This window comes from Cebus imitator, unplaced genomic scaffold, assembly GCF_001604975.1.
Source record: "Cebus imitator isolate Cc_AM_T3 unplaced genomic scaffold, Cebus_imitator-1.0 Scaffold387, whole genome shotgun sequence".
NCBI classification, from domain to species: Eukaryota; Metazoa; Chordata; class Mammalia; order Primates; family Cebidae; genus Cebus; species Cebus imitator.
Genome location: NW_016107702.1, coordinates 980,737 through 996,721, shown reverse-complemented (window position 1 = coordinate 996,721; position 15,985 = coordinate 980,737). Strand labels below are relative to the sequence as shown.

At 41.0% G+C, this 15,985-nt stretch overlaps 1 protein-coding gene across 6 annotated transcripts in view; it reads right to left on the bottom strand.

The window, feature by feature from the left end:
* The window catches only part of PARP15 (poly(ADP-ribose) polymerase family member 15), a 44,976-nt gene that overhangs the window by 24,051 nt on the left and 4,940 nt on the right, over positions 1 to 15,985 (bottom strand). For 2 of the 6 annotated variants that reach the window (XM_017508184.1, XM_017508186.1), the window contains exons 1-3: positions 8,161 to 8,425; positions 3,894 to 4,130; positions 2,086 to 2,307 (exon numbers count right to left, since the gene is read on the bottom strand). In XM_017508184.1, coding sequence (XP_017363673.1) covers positions 2,086 to 2,307; positions 3,894 to 4,130; positions 8,161 to 8,421 — 720 coding nt within the window. In that variant the 5' untranslated portion in view covers positions 8,422 to 8,425. Of the gene's footprint in view, positions 1 to 2,085; positions 2,308 to 3,893; positions 4,131 to 8,160; positions 8,426 to 11,088; positions 13,099 to 15,985 lie in introns of those variants that run through there. The other 4 variants (XM_037731231.1, XM_017508185.2, XM_037731232.1 and 1 more) reach the window with 4 other exon arrangements.

Sequence of the window (15,985 nt, the reverse complement as noted above, 5' to 3'; positions counted from 1 at the left end):
TTTTTTTTTTAGACAGGGTCTCATTCTGTCGCCCAGGCTGGAGTGTAGTGGCATGATCTTGGCTCACTGCAGCCTCAACCCCCTGGGCTCAACCGATCCTCCCACCTCAGCCTCCCAAGTAGCTGGGACTACAGATGTGCACCACCACACCTGGCAATTTTTTATAGACATGAAATTTTGCCAGGATGCCCCGGGTGGTCTTGAACTCCTGGGCTCAAGCAATCCCCCTGCCTCACCCTCCCAAAGTGCTGGGATTATAGGCATGAGTCACTGTACCAGTCCATATTTCTAATTCTTGATAAACAATGAAATTTGGGGCAGTTACTTTCCAGATTGCTACTGGAGATGCCACCCCAATAAAGGGCAGGTGTTATTGTGAACTCAACAAGGACATAGATATCACGAACATTTTGCTAATAATAATTTTCCCCAAGTTTATCTTTGAGCAAAAACATATGTCTCTGGATATTTTATATTTACTGGGGGAAAGAAAACTAAGAAACTTTGGGGAGTAAATGTTACTTTTTGAACTATTATTATTATTTTTATTATTTGAAATGGAGTCTTGCTGTGTAGCCCAGGCTGGAGTGCAGTGGCAACAATCTCGGCTCACTGCAACCTCTGCCTCCCGGGTCCCGGTTCAAGCAATTCTCTGACCTCAGCCTCCCAAGTAGCTGGGATTACAGGCACAAGCCACCATGCCCAGCTAATTTTTGTATTTTTTTGTAGAGATGGGGTTTCGCCATGTTGGCCAGTCTGGTCTTGAACTCCTGACCTCGTGATCCACCCACCTTGGCCTCCCAAAGTGCTGGGATTACAGGCCTGAGCCACTGCACCCGGCCTAAACTATTATTATTATTTCCTGTGGACAAATTTACTTATAAACTGTATCATGCAATACTTTGGAGCGTCTCTGGGGAACTTTGGGAAACATCTCTGGGACGACCACACTTCCATCCAGAATGGGCAAGAATAACTAAGAACTTAAAAAACAAAATTATCTTTGATCCTGCTTAAGTGCTAATGTTAGTTGTAGCAATTGCCTATCAGTCCTTAAAGTCAGGTAATGACTACTACCAGCTTTGAGGTTTGCCATGTGCTACATATCATGCAAAACACTTCAGACACACCTCTTTAAATAGTTAGAACAACTCCAAAAGGTGTTATTGCAACACTCCTCTTACACTTGATAAAACTGAGATTCAGGCTGGGTGCAGTGGCTCACACCTGTAATCCTAGCACTTTGGGAGGCCAAGATGAGTGGATCACCTGAGTCAGGAGTTTGAGACCAGCCTGACCAATATGGAGAAACCCCATCTCTACTAATAATATAAAAATTAGCTGAGCATGGTAGCCCATGCCTGTAATCCCAGCTACTAGGGAGGCTAAGGTGGGAAGATTGCTTGAACCTAGGAGGTGAAGGCTGCAGTGATCCAAGATCGCATGCCATTGCACTCCACCCTGGGCAACAGAAAAAAAAAAAAAAAAAAAAAAAAAAAAAAAAAAAAAAAAAAAAAAAAAAAAAAAAAAAAAAAAAAAAAAAAAACCCTGAGATTCAGAGAAGTATGCCATCCAACTTTCAAATGGCAAAACTGAGATTAAACCTAGTTATACCATTCTTCTAATGTCAGTGGGAACTACTTAATAAGTGTGCTTTGACTCTTCTCCACTGCTGAATATGGTGCTGCTATTGCTAGTTTGTAGACATGCATAGACATGTGTAGACTGGTCTATTCTATACAAATAACTAAATTCTTGAGGCTTCTCTTATTCTGCCCTTTCCCCATAGATAAAGACATGACTTAGCTTTCACATAGTCAGTGTTAAAATGTCTAGGCCATTTTTATACCAATAACTTTCCACTTCTGCCTAAGAATATATTTATTATAGATTAGCTTATCTCTTGATGAACTGTCTAGGAAGAACTACATGAATTATGAGTGTTGGCTCATAGCTAAATCATATGACAACCTCCCGTTAGCCACCATCACTTAAGGACACAGGAGTAGAAAACATGGTTATTCATAGATCTGATTGCTTTTGGATTCACTTGCCAGAATAACCAGATGGGATATGTAACCATACCTGATAGCCTTCATCGTCATCTGCATGTACCAGAAAGTGGACTTCTTGTAAAGTTTTCGGCCTTGCTCTGCTACTGTATTTGAACACTTCTGAAAGGATTAGTTTAGCAAAAACAGCTTTGGGAAACTGCAGATTTCCTGTTCCAATCAGGGGAAATGTGATTGATGAGAAAGATAGCTGATCTACGGTTGTCAAAGATTTCTTGATTATATTTGCCATGATCTGAAATGTGCAAAGTACATTTACATAAGTTAGAGCTTAAGCTGGTGGAAAACCAAGAGTTGTGGTCCCAGCAATTCTGACAAGCACCTCTCTGCTATTGTTGGCTTAGTCATGGCCTGCAAAGTCAGAAAGGGGAAAGAAAATAGGACAGAGTAGTTTCCAGAGAGAGTCAAACTCATTCAGGAGGGGCAGGTCCAACAGTGTGGGAATGGCTGGATAAAAATTGTACCTCAATGCAACTAAAAGTGATGCCTATGAAGAGTTTTTAACAACATGCAGTATTTATGTTAAGTTAAAAAAAAAGTATTAAAAAATGTTTAAAGAGACAATATCAGGTCTAATATGGTGTTTCACACCTGTAATCCCAGCACTTTGGGAGGCTGAGGCGGGCAGATTGCTTGAGCCCTTGAGTTCAAGACCAGCCTGGGAAACATGGTGAAACCCCATGTTTACTAAAAACACAAAAATTAGCCAGGCATAGTGGTGCATGCCTGTAGTCCCAACCACTCAGGAGGCTGAGGTGGGAGGATCACCTGAACCCAGGAGGCGGAGGTTGCAGTGAACTGAGATCACACCACTGCACTCCAGCCTGAGTGAGAGACTAAGACCCTGTTTCCAAAAAAAAGAGAAAGAAAGAAAAAAAGAGAATCTCAATTAAGAAATAAATATTAAGACCAGGCATGGTGGCTCATACCTATAATCCTAGCACTTTGGGAGGCTAAGGCAGGTAGATCACTTGAGGTCAGGAGTTTAAGGCAGGCAGATCACTTGAGGTCAGCCTGGCCAACATGGCGAAACCCCATCTCTACTAAAAATACAAAAATTAGCTGGGCCCAGTGGCAGGCACCTGTAATCCCAGCTACTTAGGAGGCTGAGGCAGGAGAATCACTTGAACCCCGCAGGTGGAGAAGAGGTTACAGTGAGCCAAGATAGTGCCACTGCACCCCAGCCTGGCTGACAGAGCAAGACTCTGTCTCAAAAAGAAGAAGAAAAAAGTTATCTCTTGGTGGTTGGATTATTATTTTTATTGTCTTTTTGTACTTTTCAACATTTTCCACAATGTATTTATATTACTTTTTTACATTCTGAAAAAAAGTTGCAAAATTAAACTGGGAGTGGAGGTGGAAATGATGTTATCAAAAGAAGGGCACTGACTCTTACTCATCACCACAGCGTCGGGTGCACCTCTTTGCTATACTGAAGGATTATTATGTTACACCTTAGACACCATTCCTGGAGAATCCCAATGACTGTTACTACTTCTGAGGGTTAGTTACTCAGAAATAACTGGTAGTTGTGATGGATTCTCCATGGAATGTAATAAAGATTTCAATAGATAGACAGGGTTCAATCAATGTGAGGGTCTCACAGCCTAGGGCAGACACTTCTTTGTTGGGGCTGGTGTGTGCATCATAGGATGTTTAGCAGCATCCCTTACCTCTACCCACTAGACACCAGTAGCAGTTGTAACAAGACAACTGCCCTCTGCGGGGCAAAACTGCCTTCCTTGAACACAGTTCTATACCACACCAGAAGGAGATTCCCAAAGCTACCAAATGAGGTGGAGAACTAAGAGCTTTCCCTACCTGCCAAGAAGTCCCTGCCCCATTATCCCAGCCTGGAGCCACGACATGGAGCACAGCTTTGCAGTCCAGATTGCAGCCACTTGTCATGAATATGCTACCCACTTTCTCCTCTGCTTCCTGCCTGGTGGCATCTAACTCTTTCTGGAGCATGGGACCAGCTTTGTGCAAAATTGCCCAAGATAGCGATCCTCCTCCCAGCTGAAGATTCATGGGAACGGTGTTGACAATGACATCAGCCTTAAAGAAAACAGCAACACTTACAGATTGAATCAATACACAATGACTGAGCACCTCCAAATTTACTAAGTATTGTGAGGTAATGTACAGGTATGTTTTGCCTATCATACTAACATGTCAGCACTACCCTCAAGGACCTTACAGTCCATTGTTAGCACTGAAACACCATGATGAGGTTACTTCCAAAACTTAGACATTAAGGAGATACATTAACCATCACTGTGGAATCAACACGCAGTGAGTCAGAGTAGAACTGTGAAAATGAATCAGAGACAAAGACTAAGAGAGCGAGAAATGGAGAAAGAAGAAAAGTGAAAGTGAAAAACAGAGATGGACAGAGACAAAAACACAAAGATTGAGACAGAGATGGGAAGGGAGAGAGAACTGCTCTTAGGCTGGCAGGAACTGAGAATGCTTGTTTTTAATTTAACAATATACCAAAAGAAAGACTAGGTCAACATGAAGGAGACTCTGGTCAGCCCTGAAGGCCTAGGCAAAGCAAAGTCACTATGATAAATGTACGCAGTGTCCAATCTAGCCTGTCCAGGTACATCAGGTTCTCCAATGTCAATGCAAAGGCTCTTCCTTTGGTGAGATGAGGGTCATAGCCTAATGCCATGAGATGTTACATATTCAACTCATAACTCCTATTACTCAGATTTTGTGCTCACCAGAAACTTTCTGATTCCCTGCTAATTTGGGATTAGGAGGAGACAAACACCCTGATCATGTGGCTTTTTTTTTTTCTTTTTTTCTTTTTTTGAGGCAGAGTTTCGATCTGTTCCCCAAGCTGGACCTTGGCTCACTGCAGCCTGTGCCTCCCAGGTTCAAGCAATTCTCGTGCCTCAGTCTCCGAGTAGCTGGGATTACAGGCATGACCCACCATGCCTGACTAATTTTTCTATTATTAGTAGAGATAGGGTTTCGCCATGTTGGCCAGCTGGTCTCAAACTCTGGCCTCAAGTGACCTGCCCACCTCGGCCTCCCAAAGTGCTGGGATTACTGGCATGAGCCCGGCCTGATCTTTGAATGTCCTGGGTCTTTGTCATGGATTTTGAATGTCCTGGGTCTTTGGGGGAACTCTTGTTCATTGTAAATTAAAAGATGTCTATGTCTTTGGGACATATAATAGGTTATATTTCTCAATCTAATAATTGGCATTCTTGGGTCCACTTATATATGTTAGCATATGAGGTATTATATGAAGTTATCATAAACCAATCTGAAGATCTGAAAAGCCCCTTGCAGAGACAAGAGTGAGTGAGCCATCCAAGAAACAAAACAAAAAGAAACAAAATTAGATCTAGCCCATGTTTTCCTCACTCATACTTGCAGTCTCACTCTCTATTCACTGATTCCTACACAGTTTGAGGAAGCAATATATTCACATGTAAAAAAATAGGCCGGACATGGTGATTTATGCCTGTAATCCCTGCATTTTGGGAGGATGAGGCAGGAGGATCGCTTTGAACCCCAGAGTTCGAGACCAGCCTGAGCAACTAACACTTAAATAAGTTCAAAATAATCAAAAGACACACTCTGTTAAATATACAAATATTGTTATAAAGCTTCAAAAAAGGTAGGAAACGATTTAGATTGGAATAGTGAGTGAAAGCTTTACCAAGGGGATAAGAATTTGAGATAGACCTTAAAGAATGGCTATAACTGGGTCAGGTAGAAAGAAGGCAGCAAGGCATTTGAGGTGTGTGGAATATTTAAGAAAGCATAGGATTGTGGCCAGGCACAGTGGTTCACACCTGTAATCCCAGCACTTTGGGAGGCTGAGGCAGGAGAATCGCTTGAACCAAGGAGGCAGAGGTTGCAGTGAGCCGAGATTGCACCACTGCATTCCAGCGAGACTCCATCTCAAAGAAAGAAAAGATAGCAAGAAGGCATAGGATTGTGCAAGATCAGAAAGCAGTCAAATTTAGCTAAAGCAGAGGTTCAATAGTGAGAAGAGGAGCTGGGAAGAAATCTAGGGCCAGATGATGGAGTACTTGGAAAGCCACACATTTTTGGACTTTGCCCTATAGGTAGTAGGAACTTACTGAAGATGTGTGCGCAGAGAAGTACCTGTTAAAATGTTTTTGGAATATATATCAGTGACAGAGAGGACAGGTTAAAGAGTGACAAGGGAGCCAGAGTAGTGCTAAGGTTTGATTGGGGGTTGGGGGTGGTGTGTACTGAAATATGGGTAGACAATGGCAATGAAAAGGAAAGGCATGTACATGAGGTATTTTGAAAGGGGGCTTATTAGGGCTTGGAAACTAACTGGATAGGAGAAAGAATTCAGAGAAAAAAGATGAGGAGGATTCTAAAGTTTATACAGCACCATCCAATGGTGTGAGAATGGATAAACTCCAAAATGAGTTAACATAAAATTTATAATCAACTCAGTGGATTGCATAATGAAAAGACCTTGGTGTCTTCATCTATAAAATGTGGGTAGGTAATATATATCTTAATTAGGTTGAGTACTAATTGAGTAAGGTAAAAGATAAAGTGGCCCATCAGATGGGGGATAATGATAACAGCTATCATTTTTTTGAGTCCTTACTATGTGCAAGGCAGGGGATAAGTACTTTATATAAATTATTTCATTAAACCTCATAACCTTCAGATCATCATCATCCATATTTATAGATAAGAACCCAGAGACATAAGATGGATATTGACCAAGATCAGTGGCTGTTCAGTGGTGGAGCAGTACTTGAACCCTGCCAGAACTGGCTTTAGAGTTGGTCTGCTTACTCACCACACTATGCCTACACCTAGAGTGAAAAATAAATTTAATGTACTTTTATATCATCCAGTTCTTCTGGTGATATTACTCACCAATCACTCTCATGATAGTCAGTTGCAGAGCTCACTATTACCAGTAGCGATGGCAATCATCTTTCTCATTGCAAATGAAATAATTACAATTCCAGTTTTATAAATAACTCTCTTGAGTTTGATTAGTGCAAGCCTATCTGCAAGGCTATAAATTCTATGTAAAATGATAAGATGCAACTTCTCAACCTGCTGATTTGAGGACAAGGTCCTGAATCCACGTGACAGAGGACTCTTAAAAACTCCATACTCTAAAGAACATGAAGAAAGCAGCTGGCTGGCTCCCCTCTGCCACCCCATTAACCACAGCAAATGCAAAGAATATTTCCAGTGGCTCATAATCCAGAAGAATCTCCCAATTTCTCAGCAGTTCTCTTTCTGTTAGTCCAGAATATCTGCCATCTGAAGGTAAACATCAGGTGTCCAAATGGTGGGGCTACAGAATTCTAAGAAGCATCTGAACCAGTGATTCTCAGCCCTAGCTACATCAGATAATCACTTGGAATGCTTTCAGAAACTATTATCACCTACACCACATCCCTGGTCAATTAAAATCGGGATCTCTAGGGGTGGGGCCTAGGCGTACGTATTTTTAAAAGGTCCCCCAGATGATTATGATCTGCAGCCAGGATTGCGTATGATGGATGTCAACTATAGAAGGAATACAGAGCCTGTATCTCCTGTTAATTGGTGATTCCAAAGAAGGGGAAGCAATAGGAGAGAAAGGGTAGGCAGGAGCCAGGCTGAGAATTTTCCACCTGTTCTGGTAACCTTTATCCCTCCTCATTCTTCCTGTGTTTCTGCAAAGTCCTCAGGCAGGAGCAAAGGTGTGTGTTTGTGAAGGGTGATTTTATAGTGTGGTATACACATATTTTCCTCATTAATGCTGACTGGTACAGGACAAAAAAACAACTTGGTTGAGAGTAAGTCAAGATCAGTTACAGAGAAAATAAGTGGATTTGCAAACTCTTGTTTGTGGTTAAACTTGAACCCCTCCATATGAGTACATGTGGAAGAATATGGGAGATGGTAAGTATATTTCTGCATAAACTTTAAGTGGGGTTAACTTCTCAAACTTACCTTGATATCTTTAATCTTTGATTAAGATAAAGAACAAGTTAAATCATGTAACAAGTCACAAAGCTAGTTAATTAGATCCCATTGCTCCTTGGTAGATTTATTAAATGGCATCACCTACCCAGATGTACAGAACATCTCCACTTATCAACTTGAGGTTCAGACCTTCTTTGGTTTGGATTGAAGCTAGAACATTTCTGATTGAAAAATAATCTTTCTTGCTGAACTCGTCTCTGGACTGTGGAGAAAACAGTAAAGCATTACCAGCAATGCCAATTTCAAGACTTCCCTTAGGCCAGGTGCATGGCTCAGGTCTGTAATCCCAGAACTTTGGTGGAAGAATCACTTGAGCCCAGGAGTTCAAGAACAGCCTGGGAAACATATTGAGACCCTGTCTCTACAAAAAATAAATGTAAAAAAATCATCCAGGCTCAGTGGCATGTGCCTGTAATCCCCACTACTCAGGAGGCTGAGGTAGGAGGATTGCTTGACCCTGGGAGATCAAGGTGGGAGTGAGCCATGATGGCACCACTGCACTCCAGCCTGGGCAACAAAGCAAGACCCTGTCTCAAAAAAAAAAAATTATAAATAAATAAACTTTCCTTACAGGTGTTTGTATAGAAAATAACTGTTACATTTCACAGAATTCTCTAACTCAACTCATAGCTCTGAGATTTAAAAGCAAATAGTTGATTACTATAATGTTTAAGTATCAATTATATTTAACACCCCAAATGCCAGTGAGCTTTTTTACTTATTCCCCCCAAGAATCCTAGCATAGCCAACCCTGTCTGTATCCCACAGCCCTTACTATTTAAGTGTACCCTGGACATGTTTCCAACTGCATTTCTTGCCTGGGGACTTTCTTTAGTGCCAAAGCTCACTTGGCTTGTTGGTATAGCACAAAGGGAGTGCAGGTATATTGAGCTCCCCTCCACAAGCTCCCACCCCCCACCCGCCCTCATCCAGTGATTGACAGGAAATGGCATAAAAATACGGCAGCAACCTTGCCTCCCAGAGAGAGTCACTATGATTTTCCCCAGTGGGATTAAGAGGGAGCTGATTTGATGATACACTCTATCAGTTTCCTTTACCTTTTTTTTTTTTTTTTTTTTTTTTTTCCTGAGATGGAGTCTTCCTCTGTTGCCCAGGCTAGAGTGCAGTGGCACAGTCTTGGCTCACTGCAACCTCCACCTCCCAGGTTCAAATGATTCTCCTGCCTCAGCCTCCTGAATAACTGGGATTACAGGTGCACACCACCATGCCCAGCTAATTTTTGTATTTTTTTTAGTACAGTTGGGGTTTCACCATGTTGACCAGCCTGGTCTTGAATGCCTAACCTCAAGTGATTCGCCCACCTCAGCCTCCCAAAGTGCTGGGATTATAGGCATAAACCACCACACCCAGCCCATTTCCTTTACTTTCTTAGTTAAATAACTTGCAATTGAATCCTGTCTTATGGTCCCCTTCAGGAGGCACTCCAACTAAGACATATCCCTGAGTATTCCATAATAATGCATTGGAGTTTGACTATTAATCAATCATAGAATTTTAGAATTTAAAGGGTTATAACAGATCATCCAAAATAGAAATTTCATTGTCCTGAAAAGGAAACCAGTGTGCAGATGGATGAAGTCATTTGGACAAAATCAAACTACTAGCTAATGGAGGACACAGTACTTGAATCCAGTCTCTTGACACTCAGTTCATTTCTACTCTTCATGGAATCTGAGCTGATCTACCTCAGGGTATTTGTCACACAAATGGTGAAAACATAGCACATGTCACCCCTCTTGCACCTGTGACAGACATTACTAATCTTCATCAGCATTCTTTTTCAATCAACCTAGATCCAGTCTCAGAATCTTCCTCAGCACAGAGCTCCAGGCAACAACTATCATTTGGTCAGAGGTAATCCATGAAACAAAGCTTATTTTCCATGCCTGATCTCACTCAAAAAGGATATCAATTTTCTTTATTTAAAACTGTCCTTGATTATTTTTCACTCTCTGCTTTGGCAGCGGGTTTCTGGGCAATACTTTCATTTGCTCAAGAATTTCATGATTTGTTAGTCTTCTGCATGCAGGCTGGTATGTTGGATGAAAGTTTTATCAGTGATCTCCCACAAGAATTCCTCAGATAAAAGGCTTTTAAAGCATTGATGTGAAGACTAGAAAGCCTCCCAAAAGAACTAGCCACATTCTCTGTCATATTTTGGCTTTCCTTTTAATGTGTTGGCTGATGCTTTCTCTTACTGTCTTTAATTGTGTTACATCCCTTCACATCCTCCAAACAACCAGTTAGTATTGTGATAGCCTAATTCATGCTAGCCCAATTGACTTCATCTTAGCTGTGAGCCAGATAGACTCCATCTTAGCCTCTCTGCCATTTCTCCCACCATGTCTCCCTCGGGTGCATAACTGGGTCACACTGACACTGTGCTTCTGCCACGCTGACGCTGTGCTTATCCTACCATATAACCGTTGTAACCATATCCTGCTTGGCAAGCACACCTGCTATTGTGAATACTCCTCCTCGGACCCCCTTGGTGATTGTTTGGAAAATACCCTGGCCTGCAACCACGTCCCTCTAACCTGCTCATTCTGCTTCTGTAAAATTCCACTTCAGCTAGGCTCTCCCTCCCCTACCCTAATCAAGGTATAAAAAGGAGTCAAGCCCCTTCCTCGAGGCCGAGAGAATTTTGAGCATTAGCCATCTCTCGGTCGCTGGGAATAAAGGACTCCTGATTCAATCTCAGAGTGTGGCGCTTTCTCTATAACTTGCTCAGTTACAACAGTATGACCATCTCCTTGAACATGTCAAACTCAATCAAAATCCTATCATCCTCTACACTGTTTTTTATGTAATCCCATACAGGCTTCACACTCAATTGGGTGACTTGATATTTAGACACGATGGAGAATTTTTTACAAGCATGTTATCTACAGGTTTTAACATTGATGTTTTTAGGTCTTCCTTGAGTGAGCTGGGTGGTTGCAGACCTGCGTGTTACCTCCAACCCCTTGTGACTGCCTTGCAATCATGTTACCTCACAGTGAAAACTTCTCATCTTGTGATGTGTCATTCTGATTAGGTGATGCATTTTAGGCAAGAACTTCCATATGTGAGGATCCAGGGCCACCAGGAGTGGTGCTGACAATATTTTCAGGGACTTTTCCCCTTGATACGAGGCTGTGCCCCAAAACACATAATACTGGGACACAGAAATGGGTCTTTCATTGAAAACCCAAACTTTTTGGCCAAGTAGGTGTCCACCACTAAAAATAAAAATAAAGGATAGGTGTCATTCAGACAAAACCAAATGGTAATATTTTAAAGAGTAAAAGGTACCTCTAGCACATAAATCCTGACACTCATGAGACTGAAATAGACTGTCTTCTTAAAATGACACCACTGTCAACAGCTCAGTGACAGTGGAGTTAATCCTCACCTAATGGAACAGATCGATTCCATACATGTTTACTTAGCCGTAAAGATTTATCACATTGATCTGATTTTCCCATTGACATTCACTGTAATATTGAAAAGGTAATTCTTTTCCTGACAAAGTCTTGCCCTTAGAGATTCAATAAATACAAGCAACAATGCATGAGCAATTCAAAATAACCTATTTGAAGTAAGGTCATTACCATTTTTTAAAGGAATGGTTATAATAGTCAAAAATATTAGAAACAATTACATGCTATAATTGAAAGAGGTCATAAAATTAGGTCAGATTCCCTAGCAACAAAGCCTGAGTTTGGGATGCATGTGCAAGTGATTTATTAAGGTTGTGCCCTCAGGAGAAACCTGTAGGAAGTGAGAGATGAAGTTGGAGAAGGGGAAGAAGCTAAGCTAGGATGTGTTTTTAGGTTTACCCTGGTTCCTGCCTAATCCCCCAGGGAGCTCTGGAGTGTATAACTTCCTTAAGAGCATTTGTCCCTCTTAGGGGCAAGGGAGTTCAGTTCTTCTACCTCCATACAGTCAGTTATTGTCTACGGACCATCTGATCCGGAGATGAATGTCAACTCCCAGCGACCTCTAGAGAGGCACCTTTAGTCTCCCAAAGGCAATCCCGAGGGAAATGTTGCAAGTGTGAGTCCTTAACAGTAATATAGTCAATAAGCAATTGGCTTATGAATGCACCTGATAAGTAAAAGAGACCAAGCCCAGGGCATCTGGGAGAGGTGCAAAAGAAAAGAAAGACCACTAAGGCAAGTCCAAAGAATAACTGCACAAGTTTGAGAGAAAAAGAATGTGGCTCAGCAGCCAAGTCATATAAAAACGTCTAGGGCATCCTGCTTGGCAGTAAACTCAGTACAAATCAACAATAACATAGCTCTGTTTAAGAAAGGAAAAAAGGGCCACCAAATGCTGGCAAGGATGTGGAGCAGCAGGAACACTCATTCATTGCTGGTGGGAATGCAAAATGCTACAGCCACATTGGAAGACAGGCGGTTTTTTACAAAACTAAACATACTCTTCCCATATGATTCAGCAATTGCATTACTTGGTATTTACCCAAATAAATTGAAAATTTTGTTTACTCAAAACCTGCACATGAATGTTTCTGGAAGCAATATAGCTTTATTCATAACTGCCAAAACTTGGAAGCAACCAAGATGTCCTTCTGTAAGTGAATGGATAAATAAACTGTAGAATCCCATGCTATTATTTAGTACTAAAAAGAAAAAAACTGAGTCATCAAGTCACACACACACACACACACACACACACACACAAAAAGAAAGAAACTTAAATGCAGATTCCTAGGTGAAGAAGTCAGTCTGAAAACTACATCCTGTATTTAACCATATGACATTCTGGAAAAGGCAAAACTACAGAGACAGTAAACAGATTATGGTTGCCAGAGATTTGGGAGAAGGAGAGGGGGATGAATAGGTGGAGCACAGGGAATTTTCAGGGCAGTGAAACTACTCTGTATGATATTGTAATGATGGACACATGATATTATGCATTTGTCAAAAATAATGGATCAGGCCAGGGCGGTGGCTCACACCTGTAATCCCAGCATTTTGGGAGGCCAAGGTGAGCAGATCACTGAGCCAGGAGCTCGAGACCAGCCTGGTCAACATGGTGAAACCTTGTCTCTACCAAAAATATAAAAATTAGCTGGACATGGTGGCAGTCCCAGCTACTTGGGAGGCTGAGGCAGAAGAATTGCTTGAACCCAGGAGGCAGAGGCCGCAGTGAGCTGAGATGGTGCCACTGCACCCCAACCTGGGTGACAGAGTGAGACTCCGTCACACCTACACACACAAAAACCACACAAACACACACACAAAAAAACAAAAACCAATGGAACTATACAATACAAAATGTGAATTCTAAACTATGGATATTAGTTAATAACAATGCATTGGTTTACCAGTTGCAATAAATGTATCACACTAATGCAAGATGTTAATAATAGGGGAAACTAAGGGAGAAGAGGTATTTGAGGATTTTCTATTTTCTGCTAAATTTTTCTGTGTACCTAAAACTTCTCTAAAAACAAAGTCCATTCATTCAAAAAAAAAAAAAAGGTGATAATGAATTTGGGGGCAATACTAACAGAAACATACTAATGAGGATGTGCATGAATAATAATAACTTGATTCTACTTTTCACTGGTAAAAACAGGCATCTGATAAAAACACACCTGTGGTATGTGCTTACTCAAAGTGCCAAATGTTGCAAAAGGATTATGAAAACTAGGTATGTTCAGAATAGAAAAACTGGTGCCTGAAAGGACGCAAAACCATGTCACATGAGGATATGCAGAAAAGAATGAGAATCTTTTTTTTTTTTTTTTTAATGGAGTTTCACTCTTTTTGCCCAGGCTGGAGTGCAATGGCACAATCTCAGCTCACCACAACCTCCGCCTCCCAGGTTCAAGTGATTCTCCTGCTTCAGCCTCCCAAGTAGCTGGGATTACAGGTATGTGCCACCACACCTGGCTCATTTTTGTATTTTTAGTAGAGACAGATTTTCTCCATGTTGGTCAGTCTGGTCTCGAACTCCTGACTCCAGGTGATCTGCCCCACTTAGCCTCCCAAAGTGCTGGGATTACAGGCATGAGCCACCACGCCAGGCCTCGGGAATGAGAATCTTTAACTTGAAGGAGTAGAGTTAATGAGTGGGTGGAATGCAAAGGCAGTTGTCTTTAAACATTTGAAGGGTTATCTTATGAAAGTGATTTCTACAACTCTACATTGGTATGTAGAGCTATAGTAATGCACATTTGGGCTTAACATAAAGCTACGTTTTTAAATAATTAGAACTGCCCTAAGATGGAATGGGTCAACATGATAAACAGTAAGTTCCCAGGCAAGCAGAAGATAAACCATCACTTAGTGGTCTGGTTTACATCTAAGTGAACTCTTTAGCCTTTTCTCTCCCATATTTTTCTTAATTTAATTCTCTAGCCTATTTTAAGAACATTTTACTAGTAAAAATAGTTTCATTATAGTACTGTTAGAGGTGATAACAATGAAGGACAGTGAAAATGAAAGACAGTGAAATATCTAAATAACATTTAATAAAGGCATTTTGTGCTTATATCACTTCCTGATTTCAAAACATATTACAAAGCTACAGTAATCAAAAGAGTACAGTACACTAGTACTGGCATAAAGAAGACATATAGGACAATGGAACAAAAAAGAAAAGCTTCATGGCATTGAATTTGGCAATGATTTCTTGGATATGACACCAAAAATACAGGCAATAAAAGTAAGAAGAGACAAATGAGACTATGTGAAACAAAAAACTGCATAGCAAAGGAAACAATCAACAAAATAAAAAGGTGACTACAGAACAGGAGAAAAGATTTGCAAATCATGTATTTGTGAAGAGGTTAATATTCATAACATACAAAGAACTCCTAAAACTCAACTTCAACAAAAAACTTCACTTATAAATGGGCCAAGGATTTGAATAGACATTTCTCCAAAGAAGATATACAAATGGACAACAAGCATATAAAAAAATGCTCAACATCGCTAATCATTAGGGAAATAAAAATCAAAACCACAATGAAATATCACCTCACACACATTAGGATGGGTGCTGTAAAAGAAAAGTAAGGGGCCGGTGTGGTGTCTCATGCCTGTAATCCCAATACTTTGGGAGGCCAAGGCAGGTGGATCACCTGAGGTTGGGAGTTCAAGACCAGCCCTACCAACATGGAGAAACCCCATCTTTACTAAAAACACAAAATTAGGCGGGCATGGTGGCGCGAGCCTGTAATCCGAGCTATCTGGGAGGCTGATGCAGGAGAATCACTTAAACTGGGAGGTGGAGGTTGCAGTGAGCCAAGATTGCACCATTGCACTCCAGCCTGGGCAAGAAGAGCGAAACTCCGTCTCAAAAAGAAGAAAGAGAAAGAGAGAGGGGGAGGGAGGGAGGAAGGAAGGAAAGAAGGAAGGGAGGGAGGGAGGAAGGGAGGGAGAGGAAGAAAAAGAAGGAAAGAAGGAAAGGAAAGAAGGAAAGAAAGAGAAAAAGGGAAGAAAAGGAAGGGAAAAGAAGACAACAGGAAGGAAGAAAGAAAGAAAATAAATAATGAATATTGTCAAGGATTTGGAGAAATTGGAATCCTTCTGTACTGTTGGTGGGAATATAAAAATGACTTGGTTGCTATGGAAAACAGCATGGCAATCCTAAAAAAATTAAAAATAGGATTACCATATGATCCAGCAATCCCAGTTCTAGATATAAATACAAAAGAATTGAAAACAGGATCTCGAAGAGATACAGTAATCTGTCACTTAATGATGGGGACACATTATTAGGCAATTTTGTCATGTGAATATCATAGAGTGTACTTACACAAATCTAGATAGTATAGCCTATTACACACCTAGGCTAAATGGTATAGTCTATTGCTCCCAGCTACAAATCTATACAGCATGTTACCTTACTGAATACTATAGGCAATTGTAGCA